Source organism: Sycon ciliatum, chromosome 6, assembly GCF_964019385.1.
Source record: "Sycon ciliatum chromosome 6, ocSycCili1.1, whole genome shotgun sequence".
NCBI classification, from domain to species: Eukaryota; Metazoa; Porifera; class Calcarea; order Leucosolenida; family Sycettidae; genus Sycon; species Sycon ciliatum.
In genome coordinates this window covers 25,884,750-25,898,024 of record NC_088648.1, presented here as the reverse complement: position 1 = coordinate 25,898,024, position 13,275 = coordinate 25,884,750, and the positions used below count along the sequence as shown (strand labels likewise).

The 13,275-nt window shown below is 51.4% G+C and overlaps 1 protein-coding gene across 1 annotated transcript in view; it reads right to left on the bottom strand.

Annotated features, from left to right (window-relative positions):
- The window catches only part of LOC135819796 (uncharacterized), a 13,721-nt gene extending 953 nt beyond the window's left edge, over positions 1–12,768 (bottom strand). Inside the window, exons 1-2 of the mRNA XM_065333065.1 lie at positions 12,680–12,768; positions 839–895 (exon numbers count right to left, since the gene is read on the bottom strand). Coding sequence (XP_065189137.1) covers positions 839–895; positions 12,680–12,743 — 121 coding nt within the window. The 5' untranslated portion in view covers positions 12,744–12,768. The remainder of the gene's footprint in view (positions 1–838; positions 896–12,679) is intronic.
- Between the last annotated feature and the right edge of the window lie 507 nt (positions 12,769–13,275).

Sequence of the window (13,275 nt, the reverse complement as noted above, 5' to 3'; positions counted from 1 at the left end):
ATAATTCCTTGTTGCAGTAGGGTGGATTGTATCAGTATTCCATTTTGACTTCCCCGTTCGCAGTACGAACATTCACAAATCCTATCATCAGATGGTTTAACACAGACCTCTAGAAAACAAACATCGGGAGCACTGTGTTAGACCATCCTATGAGAAGTTGTAAAAACAAAATGTCTGCCACAAGCTGAATTAGCTTTCACGCCTTTCGTAAAGGAGCTGTGGTATGGCCTGTGGTATGGCCTGTGGTATGGCCTGTGGTATGGCCTGTGGTATGGCCTGTGGTATGGCCTGTGGTATGGCCTGTGGTATGGCCTGTGGTATGGCCTGTGGTATGGCCTGTGGTATCATTTCATCATGGATATCAAGCTACTGTAAGTCAACAAAATATTCAGCGCATATTTATTTTCGGCTATTTTCGGCCTGGTCATGTTTGGCCGAAATTTGCTGCGGCCGAAATTTTGTTTTCCAAGGTTCAGCGTGACAGTGAATACAGGTGGAAGTAGTACAGGTCGAAATTTGATGCGGCCAAAATGGGTTTTATTTAGCCCTGGGAGGCCTAAATTTGAATGGGCCGAAAATTAGTAGATTCACAGTACGGCACAAAAATGCGTTGGCACAAGGTGGCTGTGCCCGTCCCAAAGCTTCATGACTTTTACTGTGACTTTCCCAAGATTGATATCACAGCACCAAAAAGTGGTAGCGCGGGACCCACTTGGTGGCCATTTCCCATTTTTACTCGCTGCATATGGACATTGGTGGCCTCATGATTCTGACTCCAGAATGACATCTTCATGTGTCGTTATTGCATTATATGGTTCTATCAAATCTAACTTCTTACCTGTTGCCTGATCTTGTTTGCCAGGATCTGTTGTTTTGGACACGGGAGTGGCAGATTCTGCAAATACAGAAAAAGAGGCCAGAGCATGATAATGTTAACAAGTGCATTACCAGCGTTGGTCTGTTGGTAAAAAAGAAGGGATAACAGAGAACGCAGTGCGCAGCGTGTTCGCGCATATTTTACGTCATACAAAAATCTATGAGGCGCACGGCCGACTAGAAAAACGGTGATCGCAGAAATCAGGTCGCGGGTCAGGCTCAGAGCAGGCCGGCCAGAAGTAAAATTCAAATCTCGACAAGAAGGCTGTTTGTTGGTTTGTTTGAGCTCTATCCGTTCAGGAAAGGAGACATCAGGAGCTAATATTCTTTGGTGCCTATGACTGGTAAACGTTCTCAAGCAAAGACATGACAAAGGAAGAAGACGTTCGTAGCTGGATGGAGCTATGTTTGCACCAAAGAACAGTATTCGTATTTCCTTGTGAACAGGCCACCTCGTGACCTTTGGTTACGTCTGAAACTTGTTGATTCTGCTCTAGCCATGCCAAGCAGGTTCCAAGACTTGGGCCCCTACTCCCTAGTCTAGACAGCCCTGACCAGAAACTACTTGGGCAATAGACTTAGGTCCTCGACGCAAGAACAAGTAGTAGTGCCTAGGGATGAAATGGATTTTACAACATTCGACTAGGTTCGCTCCAAATGGGAGTTGAAGGGAATTTTATTCGCTACTTCAAGGTGTTTAACGTTCATTGATGCATCAGCATGCGTAGGTATGTTTTTTCTCACGTTGAGCTAGGTGCTGGTTGGACTTTCGGATGCTCTGGTTGGAGGAAGAAGCTTGCTTGGCTGCTGAGTTGCTTGGTTGCTGTTTGGTCTGGAGCTGGCTGGGGTTGCCGTTATATCTTCAGGTTGGCTGAGTTGGCAGTGTCCTGCCATTGGATGAAGTCCTGGTCCAGGTCTGGTCTAATCCTTAGCGCTAGGGCTGGGTTGTGCGTTGCGTTTAACTGGATTACGTACATCGCTGCATCGCTGCATCACGCGCTGGATCACGTGCTGGAGTGGAGTGCTCGCGCCTCTGTTCACACTGCTGGCTTGTCTTTACGACGCTATTTTCGAGACTTGCTGCGGCCGTGTCTGCGGTAATCTGGTGCAGGATGAGCCTGGGTGACGTCGTAGACTTAGCCATTCTCACTTTCGAGGAACTGCGAGGTTTAGCTCGACGGCATAGCATTGATGGCCTGGACAGTATGGCTCGCGCGGAGGTGGTCGGGAAACTTCGCGAGGCTGGTGTGGGTGTGTTACACTCATCAGCTGCTGGGGTTGTTGAGCGTTTGGATGAGATGATGGGGATTGTCGCTAGCATCAGTGACGAGTTGGCAGCGCTGAGAGACGACGGGGGGCGGGAGATAAAGGCTACAGAGGAGAAGGGAATCCCCTTACGAGGGGTTGAAGCGATTGTGAAGCGGGAGCTGGCATCTCTCTCTGACAGAGTAGGCGACTTGGAGAGGGCCAGTGGCGGGAAACAGCACAAGCATGCCCGGCCGCAGATGACTGCTCCCCTGGCGAGCTATTCGAAGATTGAAAGAGCATAAAGAGACCTACATGCCACATCCCGAGGTGAATGATCAGTATTTGAAGACGTTCCCAGGAATGAACCCAAGGAGTTGTATTCACAGGCCATATCTAGAGATACTGCCCCTATTGATCTTCCAATAGACATATCGGTTGATCAGGCGCCCTTCGAGGATGTCATGTCCAGGAAGGAGCGTCAACGCTTCAAGAGGCGGCTAGCATCAGAACCTTCCGGGACGGAAGAGGCTACAAGTCCTGCGGAACGGCAGATTGGCAGTTGCAAAGCGCAGACAAATCCCATCCGCCGCCACGAGTCTTCACGTTACATCCGGGAACGTACGTCCGATAGCAACCCGACGCCTTCGTTAGACACCGTCCCCAGAGGCCCGCGGAAAGTTCTCTACCTGGGGCAAATCCCGTATGGTTGCCAGGCACAGTCCATCGCTGAATGGTGCAGAGATCGGGACGTGGAGATAGTGCAATGTATTATATACTCTTCTAAATACTTCAGAACGGCTTCCGCGAGAATAACAGTTGACGCTCAGGACGTGAACAAAGTTAGTGAAAAGTCTTTCTGGCCTGAAACTGTTGCATACACTCTCCGTGACTGGCGCTTCAGGTCCGACCAGGCAGAGGCGCAATGAACACCTCGAAACTGAATGCGCATGCTCCAACTTTCTTTCCGGGTAGATTGTGCCATCCGAAAGCACCATTCAGAGACAGGGGAGGACTGAGTGGTGACGGTAAGCTGAAAGTTCTACTAATAAACATCAGGAGCCTTGGAAACAAGATTAATGACCTGGCACAACTCACCCGCCAGCATTGTCCTGATGTTGTCTGTGTGAACGAGACATGGCTGGATAGTACGATTACTGATGGAGAAATCACTTTGGCAGGGTACAACATTTTGCGTGCTGATCGAGAGGATCAAGTTGGTGGAGGTGTCTGCTTATATTCCCGAACATGCTTGCCTCTCAAGCCGAGATGCGATATAGCTGCTGCTGGGGTTGAGAGTTGTTGGGGCGAGATCCCCTGCACTGGTGGGAGTTGCTTGATAGGCACAATCTATCGTCCTCCCTCGGAACCTATTGGCTACTGGAATCGCCTTGATAGTCTTCTACACTCAGCTATCCCTCCGGGCAGGAACGTTATACTGTGCGGTGACTTAAATGTGAATGTGGATCCATCAACGGCTCCAGATCACCAGCTCCACTTCCTGTCTGATCTTACGGCAAGCTACAGTCTCCACCAGGGCGTTCATCAGCGGACACGGTTTGCATCTAATTCCATAGCCACCACATTGGATCTGTTCTTCAATACGTTTGACCAGCACAATGTGGCAATCAATGGTGTGCCGGCACTACCGCAGGATAAATCATGAACGCTTCAAAGCTGACTTGATTCAGCAGAATCTTTGCAGCATCGAAGGCAACCCAACAGACATGTGTACGGAGTGGAATAATCGCTTCCTGCAGGTGCTTGACACTCATGCAACTCTTAGATCTTGTAAGCAACACAAGCGACGATCGGTACCGTGGATGAACAGCCAGCTCTTGCACCTTTTGAGTAAGCGCAACCGGCTTCATAGAAAGTGGCTGTCAGACAGATCTGAGCAAATGTACGCCACATTCAAAGCGGCGAGAAGGGAGGCCACTACCTGTAACCGGAAGCTGAAAGAAGCGTACTACAGTACAAAATTTCAGCTTGCAACTTGTTATGCAAAACAAACCTGGCGAATCATCAACCAGTTGACGGGGAAACAAAGAAAATCGGAACAGCTTCAGTGCTCAGCTGAGGCAATTCGAAGTGCTTTCGCCAAGATCGTGGAAGATCCCAGCCGCCCAGTTCATCTTCACCTACCCCAAGGGCCACGGACGGCAACTAGTTTTGTGGAATTTGTTCCTGTATCTATTGCAAAAGTCCGGAAGCTTCTAGAGCAACAGAATCCGACGAAGGCAACTGGCAGTGACGGCATCCCTGCAGCCCTTCTTCGAGCTCATGCAGATGTTCTTGCGCCGTCATTGGCCTTACTGTTCAACAAATCCATGAGGGAGGGACATTTCCCAGCTTCTATGAAGGTGGCCAGCATTGCACCTCTGTTTAAAGGTGGAGATCCAAGCATAGCAAAGAATCACAGACCCGTGTCTCTAATGTCGATAGTTTCAAAGCTTTTGGAACGAGTCATCCATGATCAGCTCACTCAGTACTTGTGCCGACATGATCTTTTTCCACCAACTCAGTTCGGCTATCGCTAACATCATTCCACATGTGATGCCCTTGTATTAGCCGTTGAGGGCACATGCCAAGCCCAGACAAAAAAAGTACTTCACGGGGATTGCTTTCGTAGATATGTCAAAAGCATTTGATAAGGTGAAGCACCAAACCCTTATTCAGGACCTATTCGAGGTCGGAATCGGTTGGAACGGTGCTGCAATGGCTTGCAGACTACCTCTCAGATCGGACACAGTATGTCAAAGTTGGTCAGGTACAGAGCTCACCATACACCAGCTTCTCCGGAGTACCGTAGGGGTCAGTTATCGGGCCTCTGTTTTTTGTTCTCTACGTCCGTGACATTGCGAAAGAGCTGTCCCCTTACAAAGTTGCGACCCTGCAATTTGCGGACGATATCTCAATTAGATCTAGCGGCATGAGCACGGATGAGGTGTCCCAAAATCTCTCAAGTGCTGTCCAGCACCTCGCCGATTGGCTGAGGAACCGCGGTCTCATCTTGAATGAAACGAAGACACAGATCATGCCGATATCGCCAGTACGATCCCAAACATTTGACTTGCAAGTGCAATGTAATGGACTGCCTCTGCCAACTGTTCGCTCTGCGAAATATTTAGGTCTCCACTTTGATGCGGACATGAGCTGGAACACCATGGTCGACCACGTCGCAAGGGGCGTCGCGTCAACGTTGGCGTGCTCGGACGATACGCTACATTCCTGCCTTTTCAATGTCGCATAGCCTATTTTCGTTCTTTCATTTTATCACACTTTATGTATGCTGCTTCTGCTTACTTACCATTTCTCACGGCGTATCAAAGTCGACGGCTTAATGGGCTCTTCAAGCGTGCTGTACGCACAGTCTGCAGCGTACCTCCGGGGACACCCACAAGCAATATTCTTACAGGCATGAACATCCAAACATTGACCACATACGCCAACATGCACCTTTTGGTTTTTATCTGGCGTTGTCTCCATGACTCCTCTAACATCAGTATGTTGTTCGCTAACTTTTTCAGCCGCAGTAATTCCACTCAAACTCGTGGTGCGCACAGCAATTTACTGATTGTCCCAGCCAGCCCAACTGCATACCTTGCCAAACGTGTTACCTATGCTGGGACCATCTTATGGAACCAGCTCCCCGCTGCAGTCAGGCAAGAAAGAAAACGCAATCGCTTTAAGTCAATGGCTCTTGCCTTTTTGCTTACCAGATAAATAAGCCTTTTTACAAATGCTGTATGCACTGCTCTTTACGTTTTTTTTCTCCCTATGCAAGTCGCAACTCCTGTTTTGAGTTGTTTTTCTTCTCTCTTTTTCTTTCCCTACTAGTTGCTGTTACACTCACTGATCCTTATGCACAGATATACAGCATTCCCTCACTAGTGGGACCATTGTTATTAGGCTAGGGCCTGTTTTGGACTTCCCACTCTAAATAAAGAATACAAACATTATCACTCCCCCTCACGTGACCGCGGACTCCTGCATATACACTCACACAATAACCACACAACTGTTTGGGGATAGCGCGCTTATTGTATTATGCCAAACTTGACACGCTGAGTCCAGCTTGACTCAGCTGAGTCCCTAACTGCAATTTACTGCTCTAACATGAAGCCGTGCCTGGAAGAAGGGAAAGAGCGAAAAAAGAAAAAAAAATTCTGGCCTTCTGCAAGCAATAGCAAGTAATGAGTGACGGCTGTGTAAAGTCGCACAACCATGCAGTCGACCGGATGATGGTGAGTGTCCGGCACACATCTTGCTCTGCTGCTCCACCTGCGCATACCTGATACGGTGGTGCGCTTACGGGCGGGCTGCCTGGGCCCCAGATGCCTCCTTGATGCGCCACGGAGTGCCGTCGAAGCACCTGTATCACTTCGGTGATCCAAATGCGAATGCAGCCTTGCCGGTCGCCCGCCGGCCTGCCGCCTACGCGACCAGCCTGAGACTGGCCCTGCCGCATTTGGCGCTTCTAAACGCTGCGATCCGGTAGACAGCTCACTGGGCTGCCAAATACGTGACTGGCTTGAGGACAGTTCCATACTGGGCAGGGCGCCCAGCTCAGGTCGCACGCCGTAGCGGCGTGAGCTGGGCGCGGTGAGGGTTGGTGATAACTACAGTTTCCTCCTTCCTCCTCCGGAAACTTCCATTTATCACTCCCCCTCACGTGACCGCGGACTCCTGCATATACACTCACACAATAACCACACAACTGTTTGGGGATAGCGCGCTTATTGTATTATGCCAAACTTGACACGCTGAGTCCAGCTTGACTCAGCTGAGTCCCTAACTGCAATTTACTGCTCTAACATGAAGCCGTGCCTCCCAAAAATAATGGGGGTGGCCTCGCCGCACGCTATCCCCTATTCTTGGTCCCGTCGATCTCTGTGCTGTTCGCTGTAGACCTGTTATGGCATGCCTGATTCGGTATGCAGTGAAACCAGTAGCTAAAGACCACCGTGACCAGCAACCAGTCTGGTACTACCGACCACTTCGCCGGGCACGGACGGTCTCACATTCATAATGGTTGTGCGGTGCAAGCCTGCAGCCAAGGACCACCTGCCACTAAGGACCGCTTTCTCTGGCTTAAATGGGTGGTCGTTAGCCACAGGCTCAACCGCACATGTATCTCTTGCGGGTCAACCCTGACCACCTTCCGGCGGCCTGGAGCTGCCGTCCGGGCACCTTCCTGGCCGCCAGATCCTGTGTCAGCTTGAGGGCGTCTACCAAGGGCATTGCCATGAAGGACTGCTAGGCTTTCCCCTGGTTGGTAGCTCCTGCTGGTGCTGGGCACTACTGAATACGCTGACGACTTGTCAGCTTCCGCGGGTAGTGTTCGCACGGGGGGATACCTGGGCGCCCCAAGCCGGGCAGACAACAGCCGAAGGGCTGTGGTGTTGGATACAAGTGTGACTAGCTACCCGCCTGGTACTATGGACACCTTCGCCGGTCACGGACGGTCTCACATTCATAGTTTGCGGTGCAAGCCTCCAACTAAGGACCACCTGCCCCTCAAGACCGCTTTCTCTGGCCCCAAGGGGTGGCCGCTTCGTCAAAGGCTCCACCGCACATGCATCTCTTGCGGGTCAACCCCGACCACCTTCCGGTGACCTAGAGCTGCCGTCCGGGCCCCTTCCTGGTGGCCAGATCCTGTGTCAGCTTGAGGGGGTCTACCAAGGGAATTGCCATGAAGGACTGCTAGGCTTTCCCCTGATTGGTAGGTCCTGCTGGTGCTGGGCACTACTGAATACGCCGTCACAACTTTTCCGCTTCCACGGGTGGTGTTCGCACGAGGGGGATGCCTGGGTGCCCCCCGCAGAGCCGACAACAGAGCCAAAGGGTTGGCGCGTCATATACAATTATTAGTTTCTCAGTTATTCTTGTATTTTGCCTCTTTAATAGGTCGATGACGGCTTCCCGCCCGCCGATCGTCCAAAAAAAATATGGGGTGAGGCCCCTATCCTGCAACAGGCAATAAATGTGGCCGGGAGTATGCGCTAAGGGCCAGTCAGGACCTGCTGGGTGCCCGAGCTACGGTGCTAACAAGCAAATGCGAACAAGCAAGCTCGAAAGGAGATCTTCGGTTGCACTCCCCATCTCAGCTGCAAACAAACCATGCTCCGAGGGAGAGCTGCCCCTGCATTTTGCAAGCCTAGCTGTAAATATACAAAGCTCCAAGGGGAAATGCCCCTGCATTTTGCAAACATAGCTGTACACATCCAATGCTCCCAGGGGAGCTGCCCCTGCATTTTGCAAACATAGCTGTAAACTTCCAAGGCTCCAAGGGGAGCTGCCCCTGCATTTTGCAAGCATAGCTATAAACATCCAAAGCTCAGGGGAGCTACCCCTGCGTTTTGCAAACCTAGCTGTAAACCAACAAAGCTCAAAGGGAAGCTGTCCCTGCATTTTGCACACATAGTTGTAAGCATCCAAGGCTCCAAGGGGGGCTGACCCTGCATTTGCAAACATAGCTGTAAACATCCAAAGCTCCCAGGGGAGCTGCCCCTGCATTTTGCGACCACACCTGTAAACATCCAACTTCAAAAGCTACCAGGGGAACTGCCCCTGCAGTTTGCAAGCATAGCTGTAAACATCCAAAGCTCCAAAGGGGAGCTACCCCTGCGTTTTGCAAACCTAGCAGTAAACCTACGAAGCTCAAAGGGGAGCTGCCCCTGCATTTTGCAAACATAGTTGTAAACGTAGAACTAGAAGGCTCCAAAGGGAGCTGCCCCTGTATTTGCAAATATAGCTGTAAACATCCAAAGTTCCAAGGGGAGCTGCCCCTGCATTTGGCAAACCTAGCTGTAAACCTACAACGCTCTGAGGGGAGCTACCCCTGCATTTTGCAAACCTGGCTGTAAACATCCTAGCCCCAAGGGGAACTGCCCCTGCATTTAGCCAACATAGTGGTAAACATCCAAAGTTTCAAGGAGTGCTGCCCCTGCATTTTGTCCGCACAGCTGTAAACTAGTTTTAAAAGCTCCAAGGGGAGCTGCCCCTGCATTTTGCAAACATAGCTGTAAACATCCAAAGCTCCAAGGGGAGCTGTCCCTGCATTTTGTCGCGTAGCTGTCAACTAGCTAAAGCTCCAAGGAGAGCTACCCCTGCATTTTGCAAACGTGGCCGTAAACATACCCAGCTCCAAGCCCTTTTTTTTGTTTCTTCCTCGCAAACATAGCTGTAAACATACCACGCACTAAGGGGAGCTGCCCCTGCTTTCTGCAAGCATCGCTGTAAACGATTACATACAAGGCTCGGAGGGGAGTTGCCCCTGCTTTTTGCAAACATAACTGTACCAGGCCCCAAGGGGAGCTGCCCCTGAATCTTGCAAACATAGCTGTGAACATACAAAGCTCAAAGGGGAGCGGCCCCTGCGTTTTGCAAACATAGCCGCAGCGCCGGGCATAACGCCACCCAGGCGAGGCGCGCTGCCCCTGCCTTGACCAATGCCGCCGCAAACAACACGCGCAAAGGGGCGCTGCCCCTGCATTTGCTCGCATAGCCGCCGTATCAGACCGCCGGGTCAGCCGCCATATCAGACCGCTGGGTCAGCCGCCATATCAGACCGCTGGGTCAGCCGCCATATCAGACCGCTGGGTCAGCCGCCATATCAGACCGCTGGGTCAGCCGCCGCCATATCAGACCGCTGGGTCAGCCGCCATATCAGACCGCCGGGTCAGTTGCCATATCGGACCGCTGGGCCAACTGCCATGTCGGGCCGCCGGGTCAACCGCCGCATGGGCTAGGGGCGCTGCCCCTGCCTCTGCCGCCGCCACAAACAGAGCTCAAAAGGGAACCACCCCTGCATTTGCTCGCAACGCCGCCGTATCAGGCCGCCGGGTATTCCGCCGCATGGGCGATTACGTAGGGGAATCGCCCCTGCCTCCGCTAGTACAACTGAATAAGCAGCATGGGCCACTCGCCCTGCCCGCCGGGTGCGCATAATGTGTGAGTGTGTGTGTGTGTGTAACGCACATACGCGTGTCTGCAATATGCCCTGCGTGGTCGTGACGGATTAATCCGTCGCACCTCGGGTAAAGTGTTAATTACTGAAAGTAAAACAAGGTCGCCAGCCCGCCAACACCGGCACGTACTGCCGGCTCGCCGTGGTACCTAAACAACAATGGCAACAGCGACGACAGCCGCAAGGAAAAAGATAGCAGCTTGCCATGTCCAAACAAAGCCCCAAAACAGCAAAGTAGACCCCACATGCTGAGACTTGGTGTAATGCCGCCTAGTACGAGTAGGAAGGGGAGGGGAGCGACAGCACTTAGAGGCGAAGCAGGGCGAGGGATGGAGGAGAGGAGGATAAAGAGAGAGAGAGAGAGTATGTGTGTGTGTGTATGTATGTATGTATGTATGTATGTATGTATGTATGTATGTATGTATGTATGTATGTATGTATGCGTGTGTGTGTGTGTGCGCTTGCGTGCTTACCCATGTGTGCTGAGAGAGATAGACTACACAGCGAATGAAAAAGGAGGCACGCATTGGTTGAGAAGAAGTTCAGCCGGTTTGCTGCCATGATTAGTTGCTCCCGCATAGCATGAGTTCGGGACTAAGCCGAGTCCAGCAGCTGGATTAGGGAGCCGATGAGAGGAAATGGACTAATCGTCCGCGTGAAAGAGCGTCTGCAGCGGAGTTGTCCGTGACCGTAATATGGGTAGTCAGCGAGATAAAGCCTTGTGTTCTGCTACCATGCGGGGGCTGAAGTGGGCTAGTTCCGTCACGGTTGGATTTCGGCAAGTCCCGGATTTCAGACTGCTCCAACTGCCTTTTTGTCGCCGTGCAGTATGAATTTCTTGTCGGACTACTTAGGGCCCCAGAGGGCGTAAGCTCGTGTTGCAAAGCGCGATGGTTCTGAAAGTCTGCCAGGCCTCGACCCAGTAGATTAGAGATTCAGTTTTTCTCTTGCCAGAAGAGGAGCCGCCAATGACAATTCCATTCAGTGATTGCCATCGGATTGATCGATTCTAACACGTTTGGCTGCTGGCTGCGTGTGGGCAGGACAGGAAGGAAGCATTGTGGCCAGCTCGAAGTATTCCGCACGCCGTATTGTCCTAATCGTCTCCTGTGCGCCAACACATGCGCCGGCCGGCATCATAGCGCCTCCAAGGAACTCAACTAAACTGGTCATACACGACAGTGTCCATGCCTGCATTTTCGGCCGGCATGCTCATCGCCCGAGGCTTGTTGGTCAGGGCCGACGCTGCCGTCGCCGCGGTCTCAAACGAGGAATACCAGCGATCCGCTGCTGAGTAGGATCCATGCTCAGGTACGGGTATAAACCATGTAAACCAACTAGCTTTAGAGCAAACGAGAGCAAAAAAATTCTGGCCTTCTGCAAGCAATAGCAAGTAATGAGTGACGGCTGTGTAAAGTCGCACAACCATGCAGTCGACCGGATGATGGTGAGTGTCCGGCACACATCTTGCTCTGCTGCTCCACCTGCGCATACCTGATACGGTGGTGCGCTTACGGGCGGGCTGCCTGGGCCCCAGATGCCTCCTTGATGCGCCACGGAGTGCCGTCGAAGCACCTGTATCACTTCGGTGATCCAAATGCGAATGCAGCCTTGCCGGTCGCCCGCCGGCCTGCCGCCTACGCGACCAGCCTGAGACTGGCCCTGCCGCATTTGGCGCTTCTAAACGCTGCGATCCGGTAGACAGCTCACTGGGCTGCCAAATACGTGACTGGCTTGAGGACAGTTCCATACTGGGCAGGGCGCCCAGCTCAGGTCGCACGCCGTAGCGGCGTGAGCTGGGCGCGGTGAGGGTTGGTGATAACTACAGTTTCCTCCTTCCTCCTCCGGAAACTTCCATAACAGGTATATGCAGTACCATGCTTGTACTGCAAATATCAATGTACATGTATATCGTGCAGAGCTGAGCCAGCCACCCTCGGTCCCAGGCCCCCATTACAGGTAACAGCAGCTATTCATTGAAGAAAGTGACTGCAGATTGTCCAATTCTTGGTTGTGTTGCGAATGCGATGGAGTGCTTGTGGGGACATTTGTGAGGGCTTTATCTAGATGTGTACGCGATCTGCACAGTGTGTTCGCTGATATCCCTTACCAAAGCAATTTAAGTCCGTGATGCACTCAAAAATCCCCTCGTGTGATTGGCTCATCATCATAACAGATGTTTATATTGGCTGCATACTCAATCTGCGGACAGAACTGTTCCGTCCTTCGTGAACTCATCAGCGCAGCACAGAGAACATGAGGCCGAAGCTGATAGCAATGAAAAATAAATTTTCCAAAGCCATATTTAATTTAAACCAGGCCCGAACGTACCTTGCCAGATTGGCTGCATTAGATGGCTATACACTGAGCGATGAAATTCATGCACATGTAAATGATAAAATGATTGGAAGTGAGTGTCTCCGGTTACACCAGTGAAAGCAGCTGCTAAACTTGCCACTAGACGTTTTCCAGTAGACACCAACTTTCGATCGGCTAGTAGACTACTGCGCGACACTCCACATCTTAACAACATGGTTGAACGCACGACAGAAGTAAGGCGTTCGACAAGTCACTGAGTGATCTCACCTGCTGGTTTTCTGTACTTGTCGATGAGGTCCAGCTTCTCCAGGATCTTCCTTACACTGGACATGCATGCGCTTTGCGAACACTCTCCAGGAAGTCATGGAACGACTCATCGTCTCCTGTTCGGCTAGGCCTCGGCGGGTAATGCTAGCATTGTAACTGGCATTACGAGCATCGTTTTGAGAACTAGCAATGCTCCAGCATTGTACCCGGATTTGGAGCCAAAACAAGCATTAGCGCCCAAAAGTTTCATTTTCTCACTTCATGAGTGTGCATTACTGAATAAAACAGGAGCTCTACAATGTAACGTACACACTGTACTTTGTACCAGCGGCTTTTGGCAGTTTTGCTTAAACGTTAGCCTGCGACTTCGCAACATGCATCTCTTGTTGCGAATCTTAGTGGCAGCTGCTAGGTATAGACGTACCACGTGTCGTTGATGCCATCATGGGAAACGGAAAGAAACCTTGTCTTTCCTATTCACAGAGTCATGCAGTGCTGGCTTGCTTGCACCATGAGTACATCAAATGGAAATGTGTTGGAAGTCTCTGATTCTTCGGAGGAAGAGAGTGAGGAAGATGAGTACGAGACAGAGGAGG